Consider the following 20,508-nt stretch of genomic DNA (forward strand, 5'->3'; position numbering starts at 1 on the left):
AAATCTGTTGTTTCTAGATAAGAAATCTTACTCGGTTACTTTTTTATGTGAAGTTTCATGTTACCATCAACTTTCAAAAATCCATCTTTAATGACCTCTTGTTATGTCATGATAGGTATATTTGACTTACTCTCCTTCACCACACCATCATCATCAAACCAGAATCTTTTTTAGTGTAAATAAACCTCATTCATATGTATGAAGGTATCAAATTTCATCCTTTTGAAAATTAAACAAGCACATTGAAAACTATATGTCCTCCTATGTGTACAACCATACTTTGAGTTATCTTAACCCAATTTCTATGCTCGCTTAGTTTCATGATAAATACAACTCAGTAACTAGATATATACTCCTTCCCTAATAAATTATAAACAAATTTTACTTTTTAAATTCATTAAATAATTGATATATCTGATCTATATGATTCATTGAATAATTAGTATATTTGATTTATATATAGATCGAATACATCAATTATTCAATAAATTTAAAAAATCAAATTTGTTTATAATTTGTTAAAGAGGGAGTCCCTACTATCACCTTGTTATTTCAAGTGCAAATATTGTACATTAGCCAAATATTTGTGACACTTTTAGGAATTTTCTTTTTCAAAGTCAACAATATGTTTTTGGGCTAAACCATGTTCAATATGATGTCAACGATAAAAATTTTCTTTTCAAAATTCATACAACATGTAATAAGATGATCGACTAACTTATAACACAAACTATACAAATTATGATTATGTATATCCCAAATTAAGTGTGATAAAATTCAAATTTCAATGCGGATGCAACCTACATATTACAACTTAAAAATCAATCAAATGATCTAAAGCAATTATCAATACAACATATAATTTACAATCCTAATATTAATATTTACAACTTAAAAACAAGCCTAGTTGCTTTTACTATCACTAATATTAATATTTACAATTTAAATACTTAATAATGGAATCAAATTAGATTATATTAAAATAAATTATATTCGTTAACACCAAAAAAAAAAAAAATTAATAAATAAATTATATTCATAGAGAAAGTTTCCGACAAATTTTTAATTCAAAACGACATCAAACTTCTCATTCCGTATTCACTCCCCTCCCTCTCAAGCTCCATCCCAAAACCCAATCTCGGAAAACCCTAAATTATCGCAGTCGCGCAGCCCCTTCCTCAGCCTCTCGCATCTTCCTTCCGCCATCTTCTTCCAACTTCAACCTTCCAGGTATATTTTTATTTTCATCTTTTCATTTTTTTTTTCTCTTTTTTTTTTCCTCCAAAAAAACCATAGGTTAATGCTAGTTAAATTTGAAGATGATTAATCACATAGAACATGCTTAATTTTGATTAATTTTGTTCATGCGGTGTTCAATTTGTTAATTGCGTCAGATATATTTAAGATCGCAAAATTCTCATTGAAATTAGGGTTTTTAATTTTTTTTTGTGTTTTCAATTGCAGTGTTTGATTTGTTGTTGTGAACAGTATGTATAACGGAATAGGTTTACAAACCCCAAGAGGTTCAGGTACCAATGGGTACATTCAGAGCAACAAGTTTTTCGTGAAACCTAGAACTTCTAAGGTTGCTGAGAACATGAAGGGGTTTGAAGCAGATCAGGGTACTGCTGGGGTTACCAGAAAGGCCAACAAAGAGATTCTCGAGCATGACCGCAAGCGTCAGATTCAGCTCAAGCTTGTTATCCTTGAAGACAAGCTGATTGATCAGGGTTATACTGAGTCTGAGATTGCCGACAAACTTGAGGAGGCTCGGATTAATTTGGAAGCTGCTGCTGATGACAATGATGGATCGTCCAATTTGGATAAGTAAGTGTTTAGGATTTTGATGTTTCTGTTAGACTAATGATTTGATCTTTACGCTATTTGTTGAATTGTCTCTGTTCTCTGTGAATGGTTGGTTACGAATTACGATGATATTGTTTTTGTCTCCTGGTTTGAAATAACCTTGTGGTTAGTATTTATGTTTTGGATAGTTTATGACTTTTGCATAAATGAATTACAGCTAAATGGACAGCACTCTGTTGATAAAATCTGTTGATAAAATTTGTTGATAAAACATTTGCATGTTGAGAATCATGTCTATTTCAATTTGTATTTTCAAGAATGGTCGTAGTGGGCGACTTGGAACTGGGTGCAATTTAAACAGATCCAAGATAATGTTAAGTGCCCATTTGCTTAAGCTTGAAAATGTGATTTATGTTAAAATCATGATTTATTTTGTAGGGATTTGTGTAAAGCTTATGTTTTTCCTTTTGTTTGGTTACTACCCATTTTTTGTAAGAATCAACTCAAAATAGTTTTCCAAAATCACGTAATCGTTTTTTTTCTTTCAGATTCCAATTTATTCTTGGTACTTGTACACAGAAATAATTATAGAACGTCTTTTTATTCATGATTTTTTTTTTGAAATATTTAGATTCCCTATACACAGAATTATTTTAGAAGCACCTTTTTATTCATGAAAAAAAAAGCTGAAATATACAGATTCTCACTGCCCTATACAAATGCAGTTACACATAGGCGTACACTCATCCTTATTTTTGTGAATTGTGTTTGCAAAGTTAATACCTACGTATCACTTAAATAAAATCTTTTGTGAAATTTCAGGATTTCTGATACACAGACTCACCAAATTGCTGCCAGAAAGGAAAAACAGATGGAAACATTGAAAGCTGCTCTTGGCATAGCTTCACCTGAAGATGGTGAATTGATTGCTGACGGGAATGATGAGGAGGCTGGAAATGAAAGGGGTGTATCTGTTCCGGACACAAAACATATTTCTGAACATTCCTTTTTGGACAGAAATTTCAGTCGGAAGAAACAACCGGAAGAAGTTCTAAAAGAAGAAAATATTAAGAAAAAAAGTGTCAAAGACATAAGGCACCACGGGAAGGGTGGGACTCTCAAGAAAAAGTTCAAGGATGATTCATCTGATTCAGACAGCAGTACGGATGACGAGAAGACAGGTAGAAGAAGGAAGCACAGTAGAGTGAAAAACGACAGTGGTGATGAATCTGATTCTGATAGTGATGCTCAGAGGAAGGTCAAAGCTAAAAAGAAGCAGAAGACATCATTGCACCACAAGAAAGGCAGGGTGGAGGACAGTGATGACACTGATTTTACTTCTGATACTGATGACAGCAACAGTGCAAGAAAAGGTGATAAAAAACCAGAAAAAACAAGTAAGAAACATGATTCCGGTAGTGATTCTGATCATCATGAAGGCTTGCATAGACATAGGACTAAAGAAGTGAAGGGACATACAAAGATCAGCAAACGTCATGACTCTGAAGAGGAATCTGATTCTGATATTGAGGCAGAGAAACATGGTAGACTGGATAAGCAGAAAATGAAGAGGTATGGTTCTACTAATGAGGATTCTGGTAGAGTCGGTGTTAGGCATTCAAGACAAGACAAACATGTTAAAAGGCGGTCATACTCTTCCTCTGATGATAGTAGCAGTGACAGTGATTCAGGCAGCAGTGATAGTGATCACAGGTATGAAAAAACTAAAAAAGGTGGGTTTGCAGCAAAGAGAGGTGGGCCAAAGGAGGAAATAAATGACAGAGGTATTGCTGCTGAAAAAGGGAAAAGTAGTGCTAATGCTGATGGATTGGATTCTTTAAGAAAATCATATGGGAGAGATTTTAAAGAGGGTCCAAATTCTAGAAGTCAAGCAATGGCAAAGGGTGACAAGATTGATGAAGATAGAGATAGGGAGACTATCAAATTGGCTAAGCATGATGGAGAGGGTAGGAAGTCTGAGTCAAAATCTCGAATTTATCAAAATGATAGTCAAGAAAAAGAGGGCTATTCTAAGTCAGCTAGGCTCAGAGGCAATGATATTGAAACTTATGAGCAAAGAGGCAGAAATTATAACAAGGATGTTGAATCACAATCTGTTGGACGAATTGATCGGTATAAGGATGATTATGAAACAAGAAGGAAGGGAAAACATGATAATGATTATAAAAGGAATCTGGATGACCATGGAGAAAAAAGACATGGAAGAAATGAAGATGAGCGCACTGAAAGAAAGCACTTAAGGGATGAGGATGTTTCAAGAGATGGAAAACATAAGAGAGGCAGGGAAGTTCACCGAGAGAATAAGAGCTTAAGAGATGATGAAGATGATTCAAGAGATGGAAAACATAAGAGAGGCAGGGAAGTTGACCGAGAGAATAAGAGCTTAAGAGATGATGAAGATGCTCGTGGAGAGAGAAAACACGGAAAGGATGAAGATTTTCCTACAGGAAGAAAGCACTTGAGGGATGAGGATGATCATGTCAAAACAAATATTAGAGGGATTGAGGATGAACGTGCAGGAAGGAAGAGCTTAAGAGATGATGAAGATGATTCAAGAGATGGAAAACATAAGAGAGGCAGGGAAGTTGACCGAGAGAATAAGAGCTTAAGAGATGATGAAGATGGTCGTGGAGAGAGAAAACACGGAAAGGATGAAGATTTTCCTACAGGAAGAAAGCACTTGAGGGATGAGGATGATCACATCAAAACAAATAATAGAGGGATTGAGGATGAACGTGCAGGAAGAAAGACCTTGAAGGATGGGAATGATTATGAAGAAAGAAAGAAATTAAGGGATGATGGTCGTCATAGAGAAGCACCAAACAAAAGGGATAGGAGTGGTGGCATTGGAGAAAGAAAGAACTCAAGGGATGAGGATGGCCGTGGAGAGAAGAAGAGCTCTAGGGATGGGGATGATCATAGAGAAACAAAAATCAGAAGGATTGAGGATGATCGTACGGAAAGAAAGACCATAAGGAATGAAGATGATTATGGAGAAAGAAAGCGCAGAAGGGATGATGATGATGACAATGTGCATGGAGAAAGAAGGCATTATAGAAGGGACGCTGATGATGAAGAAAGAAGGCATTATAGGAGGGATGATGATGATGGAGAAAGAAAACACAGAAGGGAGTAGTTTAAGCAGGAAAATGAAGTTTATAAGAGGGATATCCATGTGAATTACTCCCAGAAAACCAAATTCAATGTATTTAGTTCAAGGGAGAGCATGAAAACCAAACACCGTAATCCAAGGTTTTAGAATGCTGATGTAGTACTTCACCTTTGAATGTGGACGTGAGTCTTTTTTGTTGTCTTCTTACATTTCTGCTGTTTAAAAGCTTGTAATTTTTTTTAATGTGTTTGAACTATTATTCATGTTTGCCTAGATTCCAAGTTGACTTGTCAGTTTTGTGTCTTCTTCCTCTTAAGAGTGTAATGAATATTTGCAAGAGTGGTATACTGAACCTGTTATTTTCATGAAAGAAAGTATAGACGTTGTGGTTAATGTGATGGAAAGTCAGGCAAGGCCACCGGAAAATGTTCATAAATTTCATAACAATAGTAGATATGTTCAACTATTGTGTTATGGTAGTTTGAATCATCTTGGGGCCATTGTTGTTGAGTATCTGTTTTGCAGAAATTCTAAGTGAATCAAATATAATTGTGGTGGGATGAACCTAGCTCTCTTCTGCAGAAAATGAAATACAAACCTAATGGTTGTCTACTTGGTTCAAATATAGAATACTAAAAACTAATGGTTACTTTGTTTGAAATTCCATTTGTTTTGTTAAGAGATTTCAGCTTGGGGATTGAATTGAAATTCTGGTTAAATAAAAATTTGAATGTGAAAACAGTTTTTTTCATCATTCTTAGTCTTACTTTGATTTGCAATTGAAATTCTTTCAACTACACTGCTGATTTAAGAAATATTGAAGAAATACTTGAATGTGACGGGTGAGTTAGATGAAGAAAAACAACTTGTATCAATTTATTTTTGTTATTATCCATTTGAAATTAAGCCAGTTGGTTAACAACGTATCAGACATCAAATTGTTTAATAATATATTGCTGGTTTCAAATATAAACAACGATTTTTTTTCAATAGTCTTAGATATAAACAAAAGTCATCTATAGGTATAATATTTTTCTCATTGACTACTTGAGGAAAAGCCAGAACAATGTCAAGAAGATTCAAACAAGCTAGTTGATTATGTCTATAGAAGAACCAAAACATACATCTACCAAACCTCATCCTTAAAACTTCACTTAAAACTTCGTTTAACCACGGACACCTAAAATACGACAAACTTCACTTAAAACTTCGTTTAACCACAGACACCAGAAATACGACAGTGACATATTGACACCGGTAATAATTTTTTTAAAAAATGAATAATTTTAACATAATCACAGTGTCGGCTTCGGTTTCGGACACCAACACTAACATGGACACATTTTTTCCAAAGTGTTGTGCTCCATAGCAAAACATACAAAAATTTCTCCCTCCCCCTCTTGTCCCTACTATATAAATAAGCTTAAACAAATTTTTCCAAATTAGAAGACTGATTTAGACAATACAATTGCTTTTGAACCCATTCATCATAATCTTGTAGCATCTGATCAAGAAGCAGTGGCACCAGCTTGTCCACCAAAGCTTGCATCATTCTGCAACAACCACACTTCTATATTAGAATTTCTGAATAAACAAGATTCACATAATACCACAAGGATAAAAAATTACATTGAAAATTAGGTAGAATTGTTACATTGAGATAGTTGTAAGATTATGAATTAAATCACTCACATATTTCCAGGACCTTCAACAGCTGAAATAGGCATCATAGTAAATGGGCGCGTATAGATCTGCAAAACCAAACATTTTTTTACGATGAAAGGAAAATGCAAAAGTACAGTAATATCATACTGAACCGTAGTAATGTCTTTTATTAAAAATGCTTACTTTATATTGAAGTATTAAGGATTAAGGAGGAATCAAATATGAATGTGACAGTATGTGCTATTTTTTTTAGTTTGAGTATAAGAACAACCAACCTCAAGTGTGAGATTCAACTTCACATCAACTTCCAAAAATGATTCAGCATCAGCATTACTCCATGTCATGTGATTTTTCATGAACGCTACGAATTCACAGAAATGATTAATAAGCATTGCTGTGACACGGAGAGAAATTACAAGGGATATAATACAGATACCTGAAAAGTGGTCGTTTTGCTCTTCAACAATTTCTGAACCCTCGAACTGGGAAAAATATAGTGAAATATCGAAAAATGAAATGTAGTAAGTGACTAAGAATGTTGAAAAGATGCATGTTCAATAAAACTAAGGTTCATATCATGCTTGTCAAAATTAAGGTTCATATTTATCTTCAATCAATACCATTTCTATCAAGCAATCTCACAAGTAATGTTGATTTTGATTTTCACTGATGGTTATGCATCCTGTTGTGCAGGTCCACACGCGAGTGTTTGTGTGTGTGTGTGTGTTCCGTCTATTGTTCAATCTACCTAAAAAATGAAGGTGCAAAATCCTTTAAAGGAAACACCTTACAAGAAATCATTTCAACCAAGCAATCTTCATCTGTTGAGGTAACCCGCAGATCTATGAAAGGAGAAGCTTCAAAGTTCAAAAGTCTAAGTCTAGGAAGCTCACACCTACAAAAGAATTAGGTATATGTTACTATAGTAGTTACGTTAGTATTTTCTCCTTCACCAAAGCTTGAACCTTAACTCAAATCAGTTGAGCTACTCAACCCCGACAATCAATTGTAAACTGGTCCTAAACTTGCCTTTAAGTTGTAAGCTACCAGCTAACTTATCACCTATAAGCTATTTTTACCAAACAGAGCCTAATTCAACTTCAATCCTTAGATGAATGAACCTATTTGCATTCTCCGAATCAAACTAATAAAAAGAATCAAAGATATGATATACCTGTATGTGTTAGCATCAAGGGATTGAAATGATTGTAAGGCCTTTGTGTTCAAAACTGCTGCAATTCCACTAGGCTGGCTTAAAAATTCACTGATGTGATATTTTTTACTTCCAACAACATCATCGTATGCCGGCAGATTAACTCTTTCCTTTTTAGTAGCAAACAAATTTGCTTTCTTTACATTTGAATCCGAGGAAGTCGCAGCCTTAACCTTGATCTCTATTTTCTTCCTAAAAAATCAAATTTATGAACAAAAAAGTAACAACTCTCAGAAATTATCAAAATTCATAAGAACTGAGACTTAAATTCCATCAGAAAAAAATAAACAAAAAAAACAATTCAATCATCTTATCTATATTAATAATAAGATATTTCTTTGTACAAACCTTTGGGTGAAATTGTGGAAGGAATGTGTGGCCCAGAAGTATTGTCCATTTCCATACCATTTGTTGCACAGAAGAATTGATTTTGCTGCAAAAAGAAAGTATCAGCTACTAATGTAAAGGAAACAATAATTAAGCAACTCAAAATGAAAAAAAAAAAATCTTGAAAATTTGGTTGCAGAGAGAAGAAGTGAAAAGAAAAGAAAGCATTTTTTTACCCATTTATTAATGAATCTGTCTGGTAAAGAAGTTGGTAGTTGGAAGAAAAGAACAGGAAAGGAAATTGGTTGAAATAAATGCCACTGAAAAGGATATTCTATTCTCACTTGTGATAACAAACAATATAATATCAAACATTACTCTTTGCACCACCCTGTGAGTCTGTAACAAGGTTAAGGAATTTTGTGAAAGCCCAAAAAGAAGTTATAATTAAATATATTTTTAGTTATAAAATTATCAACAACAAAATTGGTCTTCATAAAAAAAATAGTACTTTTTAGTTTCTTTAAAATTAACTTACAAAACTTTTAGTTAAAGCTATTAACTCAGTATATATTTAGTTTAAAAATATATATACTTTTAATTATATTTTCCTAACATTTAAAATATTAGTAAAAGTCTTCAACAGAAAGTAAACTTTGGTAATTTGATTGAAATTAAAATATATTTAACCCAAAAACTAAAAATAGGTAATTCACACAATTAAACCTTTTTTCCCTACTAATGAAAAGTTGAGTACAATTCTAAATTTATGAATATATAGGACATCAAAGGTACAGACAAATTTATGAATACAGATATTTCTAAGAGCTCCAAAATAGTAATCTCAAACTTTATTTTCAAAGCTTCTGAATAACCCTTAGCTTTGCACTTCTACTTCGGCGGTTCAATTCCTCCTCTTCTTCTGATGGCGTGATTGGTCTTTTAGTGAGAACTATACCATTTGATCCATGCATTACTTGTTTTATCCATGCTTCTTTTTCTTTGATTTCGTCAATCATCTTCCTCAGATCACTATTGCAGCTTTCCCCTTCGACCGTGTCTTCGTTCCCTTTAATTATATTAAGAAATGTTTGCTTCACAATTCTGTCCTCCAAGCTGTGAAAGGATATGACAGCAAGCCTGCCCCCAGGTGCAAGGCAGTCAAAACAAGAATAGAGAGAATCCTCAAGAGTCTTCAGTTCATCATTGACCGCGATTCTCAATGCTTGAAATACTCGGGTTGCTGTCTTTATCCAACCTTGCCTTCCATCTGTTGTTGCAGTGGAATCGAATTGTAGTTCGATCAGAAATGACATATGCATGAAAAATGAGGCTTATAGTCCTAAAAAAAGATAGAGCTGCAATAGAAAGTTGGAGAAGGAAGACCTACTTTTCATAGGAGGAGTCACGTGCTTAATAAGATCCAGCAAGTCAGTAGTGGAATGTAATCCACCTTCTAAACGGGTCTGGACAATTTTCTTCACCAGAGTGCGCCAGTTACTTTCTTCCCCATAGTCCCTTAGGATACGTCCCACTTCAGTATCTGGCCAAGAATTTAGTATGTCTTCTGCTTTGAGGCTTGCCTGTCATAGGCCTGTCCATCAGTTTAATAGGAAACAAAAATCATGTATTACTCTGCGGTAAACAGGCTAAAAAAATAAGATTCCGCATAAAAGTTTATGGCAATGATGTGTAAAAGGAAATACACATGTTTCATTAGCGAGAAAGATAGAAGAAAGCCATCAAAAGAAACTTCCAGCGTAGCTTAGAATTTATATAGATACAAAAGTCAGGCCGTATATCCACGCACACAAAAAAAAAGTATGAGAAATAGCGATACAGGTATTGGGTTGGCGTAAGACCATCCAAATTAATGAAAGAGACTACAAAGTAAAGCAAAATTCAACACTAAACAACATTCACATCATGGAACCATTTTTCCCTGCTACAAATCAATGAGCAAATTGCACCTATTCTACAAGCAAACAACACTTTACAATCATATCCACTCTGTCTCTCCAAAGAGCATAAATCTTACATTGAACTCTGAAATGCATTAAACTATACCTGAGGATCCATACGCATATCAAGGGGTCCATCACCAAGCACGCTGAATCCTCTTTGAGGATCATCCACCTAAACAATAAGAAAACATCACTTCATCAATGATTCAAAACACTCGACCACTATTCCAGCACCATGGTTTTGAATTACATTCTACAACCACAAAACTTAACAATGCAATACATCTTCAAACAACAAACATAACCGCAATTTAAAATCACAAATGTGTCACAACAAACACAAGAAAGCAATCAATGTAGCCTATGTAAAGTCGAAAAATGAACCTGCATAGATGACATTCCGAGGTCCATCAAGATGCCATCAATAGACGCAACCCCCAATTGTTCCTCGCCTGTTCCTCTAAGCACAGATTTGATGTGTCTAAAATTCTTTAACATAGTAAACACTTTCACATTAGACTCACTTTCGTCCAAAACTGAACTGATCCGCGATTGAGCTACATCACTTGCTACAGGATCCACATCAATCCCAACAAAATACTTCAACTCTGGATGCCCTCTAATCACCTATTCCATTCATTCATTCATTCAATAACAATAGAAAGAAAAAAAAGAAAAATCACCCAAGATAAAATATATCAAATTATATTTGCTACATTGAGTATATGGTTAATTGTGAGTTGAGACCTATGTAACACTGACACCTCTGAAAAAAGATATGTATGTGTCTGTGTCTGGTATCAACATGTCAGTGTCAGTGTCTGATATCGATGTCTCAGTGTCAGTGTCGTGGTAATTTGTAAATAAATTGGAGAGATTGATGAATTTGATACTAACATTGGTGGAGTGGCCAGCAGCACCAAGAGTACAATCAACGAAAGAGTTTAAGGTGCAATTTGAGAAGACATCCAAGACTTCAGAAAGCATAACAGGAATATGAAGATGAGAGTTGTTGTTGTAAAGCTCAATAATTGTGTCCTTGTCGAGTTCTTTGTCGGAACGCGTTCGTCTCTTTTCCTTGGCAAGTGCTGCTTCTGTCTTCTTCTTTGTGATTCTCGTGGCGATGTTGCTGCTGCTGCTGCTGAGGGTTCTGAGAATTGAAGAGGGGAAAAGAAAGGAATTGGTGTGGTGAATGAGTTTAGGTTTGGATAGTGATAAGAGTGACGATATCTTTGAAACCGTTGCCATTTTTTGTGTTCTTTGCTTCAGACCTAACTCGCTCTGAGGTAGTACTAGTAATACTATTTGTTTTTATCTAGGAAGTTTCTTTGGTCACTTAATTTAATTTCATATTTTATTTTAATCTCTTATTTAATAGTAGTAATATTTTATTTTAATCTCTTATTTAATAAATGTTTGTTCTAAGTCTCTTGACTTGTTATTATGTCATTTTGTTAGTGACATTAATTTTGTTTATTAAATTTTGTCAAATTTTATTAACTTGTGTATGTGTAACACTCTAGCGGGTGCTAGATTAAATGATATCATAATTGTTTTATTTCATATTTTATTTTTATTGAGAATGCACATGAAACCTTAGTTGAGCTGAAACGAAACTTTCGTATAAGACGAAACGAACTACTCCCTCCGGTCTCAATTATAAGCAAACATTTAATTTTTAGATTCATTCAACAATCAATGTATTTAGTCTAATAATAGACTAAATACATTGATTGTTGAATGAATCTAAAAATTAAATTTTTGCTTATAAATGAGACCAGAGGGAGTACATTGGAGGAGAAGTGAAGTGTTTTCACCAGAATTCAAAGACGGATTGCATTCATCTAACTCACGCTCGAAGAAGAAACCATAAGGTACGAATACTGAAATCTGATTTACTAAATATGTGAACTTTTTTGGCTTAGCTATTTTCCTTACTACTATTTCTTATTTATATAGCTTGTTTAGGTCGTAGATAGTCGTTTTCAGTGTATTGTGCATCATAGGGGTGAGTTTTCTAAGTTTACTAAATCAGGTTATAAAGGGTTAGAGGAAATTTGGGATGATGATCTTGATTTTTGGAGTTATTTTGAAGTTTTTAATGGGTTAAAAGATTTAGGTTGTTCAATTGTAGATAGTCTTTGGTATTACGATCAAATGAAGTTTAATAACAGGGGTCTGTTAAAAGATGACAAGGGAACTAGGAGGATGAAAAAAATCCAATGTTGACTGGGACAATCCATTTATATTCCTTAATCACAAAGATGGTATGAGGACAAATAGGGACATACTTTGCTACTAAATAGGATTTTAAAGATAGTATGAGGACATATGTCATACACTATGGGAGGAACTTGAAATTCAAGAAAAATGACAACACAAGGATGAAAGTGATCTATAAGAAAGGTTATCTTTGAGAGGCATATTGTGCAAAAATTAAACATGAAGATACATGGCAGCTCAGAAAAATTATTGATAACCATACATGTAGTAGAGATTACAAGGTCAATTTCCTCACATCCAAGTGGTTGAGTAGTAAGATACAAACTAATATGAGGGAGAATTCTAATTTAAAACTGCCTGATATCATGGAGAAAACCCAATAAAAATTGAATGCAGGGATCAACAAAACTCTTGCATACAGAGAAAAGACAATGGCGATTGATATTGTGGATGGGTCTTTTAAGGAGCAGTATAAAAGAATTCATAATTAAGCCCATGAATTATTGAGGTCAATTCTAGGTTCAACTATGAAAGTGACAAGTCAACCATTTTAAGGTAGAGAGGACAACATTGAGCATCCTGAGAGACAATTGAGCCCACACTTCCAAGGGACGTATATATGTTTTAAGGCCTGTAGAGACATTTTTTTCAAGTGCGGACCCATAATAGGTTTGTATGCATGCTTCTTGAAAGGTTATTATGGTGGAAAAATACATGCAACAATTGGAAGGGACCCAAATGACCAAATGTTGTCAATTGCATTCTCTATTGTGGGACGTGAAACCAAGGATTCATGGAGTTGGTTGCTAGATTTATTGATAAGTGACCTAGGAGGTGCAAGAGTATGCAAGACTTAGACATTCATCAGTAATCAACAAAAGGTAGTATATCATGACATAGTTTTTTTTTTTTAAAGTTAAATGTTATTTTCTGAGTTGAATGTAATTTTTGTTCAATGCAGGGAGTGTTACTAGCTCTTGATGAATTACTTCTTGAAGTGGACCAAAGATTTTGTATCAGGTATATTGTATCATTTTAGTCCCCTAGATTTTTATATGGTTTTACTATTGTCCTTTAACTCTGGTGTTTGTACATTTCAAGGCATCTATACAACAAGTTTAGGAAGAAATATCTAAGCATTAAGCTTAAAGAACTGATGTGGAAAGATGCTACGGCCAGTTATGTCAATGCATGGTAAATGGCCATGCTTGAAATGAAGGATGTAAATGAGGAGACATTCAAGCACTTGATAAAGATTTCATCAAGGTTTTGGAGTAAATCTAGGTTTATCCCCACTACAATCTGTGATAGTTTGGTGAACAACATGTCAGTGGAATTCAAATATGTTTTTGTCACAACTAGGGCCAAACCAATTATCACAATGATTGAAGAAATCAGAGTGTATCTCATGCTGAGGTGGAAGTCAAACAGGAAGAAGATTTCCAAATATGAAGGTGATATTCTACCAAATATCAAGAGAATGATAACAAAGGAATCAGAAAAAACCAACAATTGGATAGTGGGTTAATGAATGTTGACTTTGTTTTGCATTTTACATTTCGTTATGAAGATGAATTGTTGTTATATTTAATACAGGCGTTCAAGTGAATACGATAATATGGTTAGGCATATCTCATATAACATAGAAAAGTATATTGTGAGTCTGTCCAAAAAGGAGTGCTTTATGGGAGATGGATGCTAATAGGGTTGTCATGTTGCCATACAATATCCTACATGGAAGCTCAACAATTAGAGACTAAAAATGTTGTGCTTGATTGCTACAAAAGAGCATGTTATAAGGCATGTAATGCACCTGTTATATGTCCAGTGAATGGGGAAACTCTTTGGCAGAAAACAAAGTATGTTGATTTATAGCCACCACCAATCAAAAGACAAACAAGAAGGCCAAAGAAGAAGAGGACTAGGGATGCAGCAGAAAATATGAGAGGTGAGACACAACTAAAGCGAACTAACTTTCGAATCAAGTGCAATAGGTGCCACATGATTGGGAACAACAAATCTACGTGAAAAATTCCTACACCAAGTCAAACAACTCATCCTGAACCAAGTCAAACAACTCAGTCTGCATCAAGTCAGCCTGCACCAATCAGAGTGCACCGAGTCAGCTTGCATCAACTCAACTAGAACAAACTTCATTGTGATATTATGGTTGTTATTCTTTTTGTATTATTGTTTAGGTAACTTATGTTTTTTGTATTAGTAATACTGAACACAAACAATTATGGTTAAATGGAAGTGTTTTGTGCTTTTATGCCAATAAGTCTCAATGTAATAAGAATCTTACTTTCACTACAAGTAATTTCCCAATCTGCGACAAAAGCTTTGCGACTGTATGCTCATAACCTTCTTTGATCCATTATTGCAGCGGTTGTCGCGACCCTTTTTTCTATGTGTCGTCATGTTTATGAAAGTAATTAGGTACACTCCTTGCAATTTCTATTCTGTCTTTCTTAGTTTCAGTAGACTCTTGCTACAAAACACGTTTTCCCCAAAATTCTAAAACTCTTACTATTTCCCAGAGTTTTCTCAAACACTAATCTCCAAACCCACTTTTTTTTCGTAAACCTTCAAACCTATCTCTCTTTTATAAGAAGGAAGAATATTAGGTACCAAATATCTCAAATTTGAATATCAATTTCAAGTCGGTTGTTTTCAATAGGTACGATTTCAATCGGCTTCTTCAACCTTGTTCCATTTCTTGATTTTTATATTTCATTAGTATATCTCTAGTTTTTAGTTTTTCCGATAATTTGAACCTAAAAAACTCAATTTGGATATGGGAATTCTTAATCTTGATTTGTATATTGGTTTTTCGTGTTCTATTGATATAATTTATGGTTTCTGGTGTTTCTAGTTAGGGTTTATTGCATAAAAAAGTGAGTCGAAGGGGTGGAGCAACACCTATGAGTGCTTCTCCCATGGAGCATGCACCTTTGATTATGTTAATGCAATCAACTTTTTTTAGAATAGTATCACTACCATGATATTGTGTGTGGTTTAGTTTTGTATCATATCTTTATCAGATATATAACATAAAACCTGAGAAAGAAAGATTGAACGGAAGGAGTTGGAGATGTGGCCCAGGTTAGTTATATTGAGCCCCACGGTGGACGCCATTGTGTTGTCCAAAAAAGTACAGGTGTGTGTGTGTGTCCCACATGTAAGGACAAGGGAACTTAGTTGCCCTAGTAGGTATATTACACGTTTGGAGTGAAGACTAGCTCACGGTCGCGAGTAGCCATGTATGGTGGTTGTTTAGGCTGTTTTAGGGACCAAACGTCTAACGTCCACTTCCACAAACTTCATCAGAGGGAGAAATGAAATAAAGCTAATTATCGAAGGATCACAAGCAGACACCAGGATTTGACCATCTAAAGAATACGTGCATCCTCATAGCACACACAATAAGATAAATATTCCCTGAGAATCTTTGAAAATTAAATAAACAAATTGTTTAACCAAATACTTTTTGCACGAATAAAATTATAATCCTCAACAATATGGCATAGATTCTCTTTGTGAAACAAGATTCCACTACGTGCTAAATCAAAGTTGGCACACACTTCAAGAGTGTACATGGTGGAACCCATGAAACGTCCACCTCAAACCAGGATAAAAACTTGGGATCACGAATGGGAACCCAACCAATAGACAAGAACGGTTCCTAGTGACGATGAAGACTTACTTCATCTCCCCTCGAATGGGACATGTAACATCAGATCTTAGTGTTATGCCAACACCTTCCAACTAGGGCACGCAACGACAAATATTAGTGGTTACACCAGTTCTTAATAAATGAGACGGGTAGTAACAAAGCTTGATGGTTACACCAACACTCATCAAAGGGATGAGTGACCACAAGTTCCAAAGACCATACTTGTTCTTCCCCAAAGGAAAAACAACATCAATGGTGCAAATCTAAATTAAAAGAATCAAATAAATCAAAGCATAGCAAGACCATAAAGCACAAATTTACTCAATGCTAAGTGACAGAGCCGAGAATAACCTCGCTAGTATAGCAGTAATACTATGAAGGATATTAAACAAAATACGGTGATCATTAATATATCATATATAGATAGGTAAATAGATATTATTGTTCATACATGTTACAGGGAAACATAAGGGCGCAATTCCTAATACAAGTTATACAGAAAAATAAAAGCATGCATGATCGTCTTGGGGCTGAGCATCGTCATCCTCCACCAGAGCTTCATCGTGTACCACCTTATATGGGTCAAGTTGCAAGCATAGAAATTGAACACCCGGTTAAAGCGCCTCTGGTTGGCCAGCCTCTTGGTCAAAGGCGTCGTACACTTTTTTTAGGGTGTGGTTGAGTATCTCGTTGACCTTCTTCCTCAAGTTGGAAAACTTCCTCTCATTCTTTTTCTGGAAACTCATTCTCATATTCAAGAGCCTCCACATCCTTGTTAGGGTGGGATGTCATCCTTGCAGCAATAGTGGTAACCTCTTAGTGAGACTTCTTCTCTTCCTCAAGAGAAGATTGAAGCTTCGCATTCTTGATAGGCAGAGAAGAAGGAGACTCATAAACCTTTGTTTTCTCTCAATCTACCTTTTTCTGAAGAGTCATCACCATATTTTGGAGTTGGGATCTCTCGATCTCAACCCTTTTCCCTATAGGGGTTACCCATGGCTAGAACATCACCCCGGACATAAGCAACCATGGAAAATAGAGAAGTCGTCCGGTAAGCCTAAAAAATTGCATATGAAAAAGTTTCACCTTCTGCGCCACGGAAAGGGAAGAAAGTACCTCTTGAGATGTACGAGAGATCCGGGATAGTAGAATAGTCGATAATTTGAGAAGAGGAGAAAATTACCAAGAATTGGCTACAACAAGCCCAACAAAGGCCTCCTAGATAGTCGAGCAAATTTGAAAAAAAATCCTCTTAAGGAAGACTTTGATCTTGATCTAGATCTCTCTTATCATTGACGAATGAGACAGAGCCCGATCTTCGACCCTTGTAAAAACAACAATCCTAGCATAAGGTTGATCACAACTATAAGAGACCGAAGGAATCTTAGTAACAACAGAGAATCCATACCCAGTTTGAAGGAATCTTCGACTTTAGTCTCTCATTTTTTGGTAAGATTAAAAACCTTATTCAAAATAACCATCTTATTTGCAAATACAAAAACAAATTACATAAAAAAAAGGGCAATGAGGGGATGAATTTATCCTTACCCAAAAGATTTTTTTCTTTCTAGACTATTGGTTATTTCCACAATGGCACAGGTGTCGATCAACCACTTTCTCTACTAGACGGGCGTCACCTCGGAAGGGCCAATCCTTGTTTATAGTCGAGACCCTCATAGAAGACTTAAAGGTCTTCCTTCATCTTATTCTTTTTAGGAGTAATAGAATCCAAGGGAACGACATACTTGTGAGTCTCGTGTTGAAAGTGAACCTAAGCCTAATACTTTTGAAACATATTCATACATTTACTTTGAGGTAAGTCGTGGAAACCTGCAAGAAGAGTGAGCTCCCAAGGTACGAGGTTTTATCAACACAAAGTTATCACGGAGTTCATCCCAGCTCTCAGCGTAAGTGCTAAACTAGGAAACATTCTAACACAGTGAGATGAATCCCTGACTTCTGATATTATTCACTGAAATATGCACCACATCAAAGAGATGGAAAAATAGTCGGTAGAAAGGTTTCTAAAGCCGCTAGTCAACCCATAGTTGGAACACCCTCATCAAGACGCAAGCACTAGGACTTTTAGGAATGTCAAAAAATTCATCCAAAGAAACAAGAAACCCTTATATAGAGGAAGAAAAAAGCAGGTTAGATCCAAAGAAATATGTTATAAATCAATTGTCATATTTCACCTTAGAAGCATAAGTCAATTCAAGTGCACTTAAATGCCTTAGAGATGAGTGTCACACCTTAACCTTCAAGCTTAAGGTCACGTGCTTAAAAATAAGTTAAACGTCTCAATGATGGGAAAGACATTTTATATGCTTGTTCCTCGCTACTTTTGCAAATGCCTCATGCCCTTTCCATCTGACAAGCATTGGGGAAACTATTTTGAGCCGACCAAAAGTGCAATACAAGTAAGATCTAAATATACAACCCAACAATGCAAAGCCCAAGCAAAATTATCCAGTGTATATAACTAACACACGTGAAACTTGAAGTATTTTTTCTAATTGCATAATTTCACTTCACTTATCTTAAATTAAGTAACTGACTTGGATATCAAAGTACTAATTTTGTTGGCTCACCTTTGTGTTGCCAGTTGCCACATCAAAGATCAACATCGCCATGTCAGAAGTTCATCAACGCAAACCAATCACAAATTTGATTCCAATACGAAACAAATACTTTTAACCAAAACAAGAATTAAATCTTAATATAATTGATATTATCTATTTTTTAAAATACATAGTCTCTCATTTTATGACTGCTTTTGCTTTTAGAAAATAAATAAAATAATATAATAAAATTTATTGATTGTTTTAATATTCATAAAAATTTCATTAAACAACACATAAAAACAAATAAATTGAATATCAAATAAACAAACAAAAATCAAATGCATATGATACAAATTTGAAGAAAAATACATTTGACTTTATACATTTAATAATTTAATACCAAAATAGTAGTATTTCCCTTAAAATAAATAAATTGATGTATACTAGTTAATTTTCACAACAAACAAAACCTGGTATGCCACACCTCCTTGTCCTCTTCCTCTCAACCTCCTTTTTTATTTAATATCTTTTGGTTCATTCTCCCACTTGAAGTCATTTTCCACCCTCCTTTTTTGACCATATTATTATAAGTTATAACCCTCTCCTCAATTGCTTTATCTAGTTTTGATTTCATAATAATAATAATAACAATAATTACTTAGTATTTGGGGGGTTGAAGACTTGAAGTCATGGATAGGCAACAATCAATAGAAGTACTATCAGATGCAGAAAATGGAAGAGAATCAGAAGAATTCATAGAAAAGAAAGAAAAAGTTCCTCCTCCTCCTCCTCATCATCATCCCTTTACACAAGTTGGAACTGTTTCTTTCCCTGGCTTCTATGGTAAACATAGGTTGCAAGCTTCCATAACTAACCTCAATAACCAAATCAATATTTTGCAGGTCAACTCTAATCTCATTTTCTCTTATTTATATTTTTGTATATGTATAATTTACTAGAAGAAATTGTTATTGAATCATTGGAACATGATTATGCAGGAAGAGTTGGAAAAGCTTGAAACAGTTGGTGAATCTTCCATCATATGCAAAGAGTAAGCAAAGCAAAACTAAAACAAATACTTTGTTACTATTATTTTCATCATTGAGTGGTTCATTCATTGTGCTTTTGATTAATTTGCAGGGTCATTTCAAGCGTTGAATCTAATCCAGATCCTATGCTTCCATGGTAAGATTAAGATCATCTTCACTCTTGATGCTCATTGTTGTTGTGTATTCTTAATGACATGTAACATGGTTGCAGGATTCAAGGTTCAGTTGATGCTGGTACTGGTTGGGATCGATGGTTCGGAGGAGCTCACAACTCTCGAAATCATAAACGTTGGATTTAAAATTATTGTTTATAGTTATTTTTTCTCTTTCGAGTGATATATGAAATCATTCATAATTTAATAGTTACCTCAAAAGAAATAAAACACACGAGGGAAATTATAATGTACTACATGATAATTTAGTAAAAGTTTTCTATGCCAAGTTTTCCTTGTCAAAATATTTCTACCATAGAAGAATCAAAACCCCCCTCTTTATTATTGGATCATTCTACTTGATAGTTCTTCTCTAGATTAGTTCTCATTCCATATTGTGCTTGTGAGTTATTGATATTAACAACAGTGACTTAAGTTGTGAGACATATTCAAGGAATTAGGATATAGTTGGATATTCTAATTCTAAAAAGTTTATGCATTATCCACAAAGCTACATCACATGCTAAATGGTTGGTGAACATTTATAGCCTTAAGTTTGTAAAATATATCAAGAAACTATTAAATATAATTTGCAATAATTCAACTACATTTTATTCTGAAAGAATAATAAAAGTTAAAGTTAAAGTAAACATATAGATATGAACACTAAGTTGTAAGAGAAGACATTGATGGCAGATTCATGATGGAAGTGATCCTTGCATTGAAAAAAAAATGG

At 34.5% G+C, this 20,508-nt stretch overlaps 4 protein-coding genes across 5 annotated transcripts; 2 read left to right on the top strand and 2 right to left on the bottom strand.

Annotated features, from left to right (window-relative positions):
* Positions 1-1,066: 1,066 nt before the first annotated feature.
* On the top strand, positions 1,067-5,332 carry LOC131596211 (uncharacterized). Of its 2 annotated transcripts, none has more exons than XM_058868810.1 (3): positions 1,067-1,230; positions 1,465-1,827; positions 2,629-5,332. In XM_058868810.1, the coding sequence occupies exons 2-3, from the start codon at positions 1,490-1,492 to the stop codon at positions 4,961-4,963; spliced, it is 2,673 nt and encodes an 890-aa protein (XP_058724793.1). In that variant the 5' UTR covers positions 1,067-1,230; positions 1,465-1,489; the 3' UTR covers positions 4,964-5,332. The 2 variants fall into 2 exon arrangements, with proteins under 2 accessions (XP_058724793.1, XP_058724794.1); XM_058868811.1 differs by having other exon boundaries at positions 1,489-1,827.
* A 685-nt stretch (positions 5,333-6,017) lies between these two features.
* Positions 6,018-8,523, bottom strand: LOC131596213 (uncharacterized). Its single transcript, XM_058868813.1, has 8 exons — positions 8,381-8,523; positions 8,166-8,250; positions 7,779-8,009; positions 7,391-7,499; positions 7,041-7,086; positions 6,880-6,965; positions 6,632-6,690; positions 6,018-6,492 (listed from the first exon to the last, which is right to left on the bottom strand). Exons 1-8 carry the CDS (start codon positions 8,382-8,384, stop codon positions 6,363-6,365), a joined length of 750 nt encoding a protein of 249 aa, XP_058724796.1. The 5' UTR covers positions 8,385-8,523; the 3' UTR covers positions 6,018-6,362.
* LOC131596212 (uncharacterized) lies at positions 8,165-11,416 on the bottom strand. The gene is made up of 6 exons (XM_058868812.1): positions 11,006-11,416; positions 10,493-10,735; positions 10,212-10,280; positions 9,535-9,727; positions 8,381-9,414; positions 8,165-8,250 (listed from the first exon to the last, which is right to left on the bottom strand). The coding sequence occupies exons 1-5, from the start codon at positions 11,354-11,356 to the stop codon at positions 9,002-9,004; spliced, it is 1,269 nt and encodes a 422-aa protein (XP_058724795.1). The 5' UTR covers positions 11,357-11,416; the 3' UTR covers positions 8,165-8,250; positions 8,381-9,001.
* Positions 11,417-19,122: 7,706 nt separating this feature from the next.
* Positions 19,123-20,406, top strand: LOC131596215 (guanine nucleotide-binding protein subunit gamma 2-like). The gene is made up of 4 exons (XM_058868816.1): positions 19,123-19,473; positions 19,570-19,622; positions 19,712-19,756; positions 19,832-20,406. Exons 1-4 carry the CDS (start codon positions 19,261-19,263, stop codon positions 19,917-19,919), a joined length of 399 nt encoding a protein of 132 aa, XP_058724799.1. The 5' UTR covers positions 19,123-19,260; the 3' UTR covers positions 19,920-20,406.
* The last annotated feature ends 102 nt before the right edge of the window (positions 20,407-20,508 follow it).

The sequence above is a fragment of the Vicia villosa genome, linkage group LG4, assembly GCF_029867415.1.
Source record: "Vicia villosa cultivar HV-30 ecotype Madison, WI linkage group LG4, Vvil1.0, whole genome shotgun sequence".
NCBI lineage: Eukaryota > Viridiplantae > Streptophyta > Magnoliopsida > Fabales > Fabaceae > Vicia > Vicia villosa.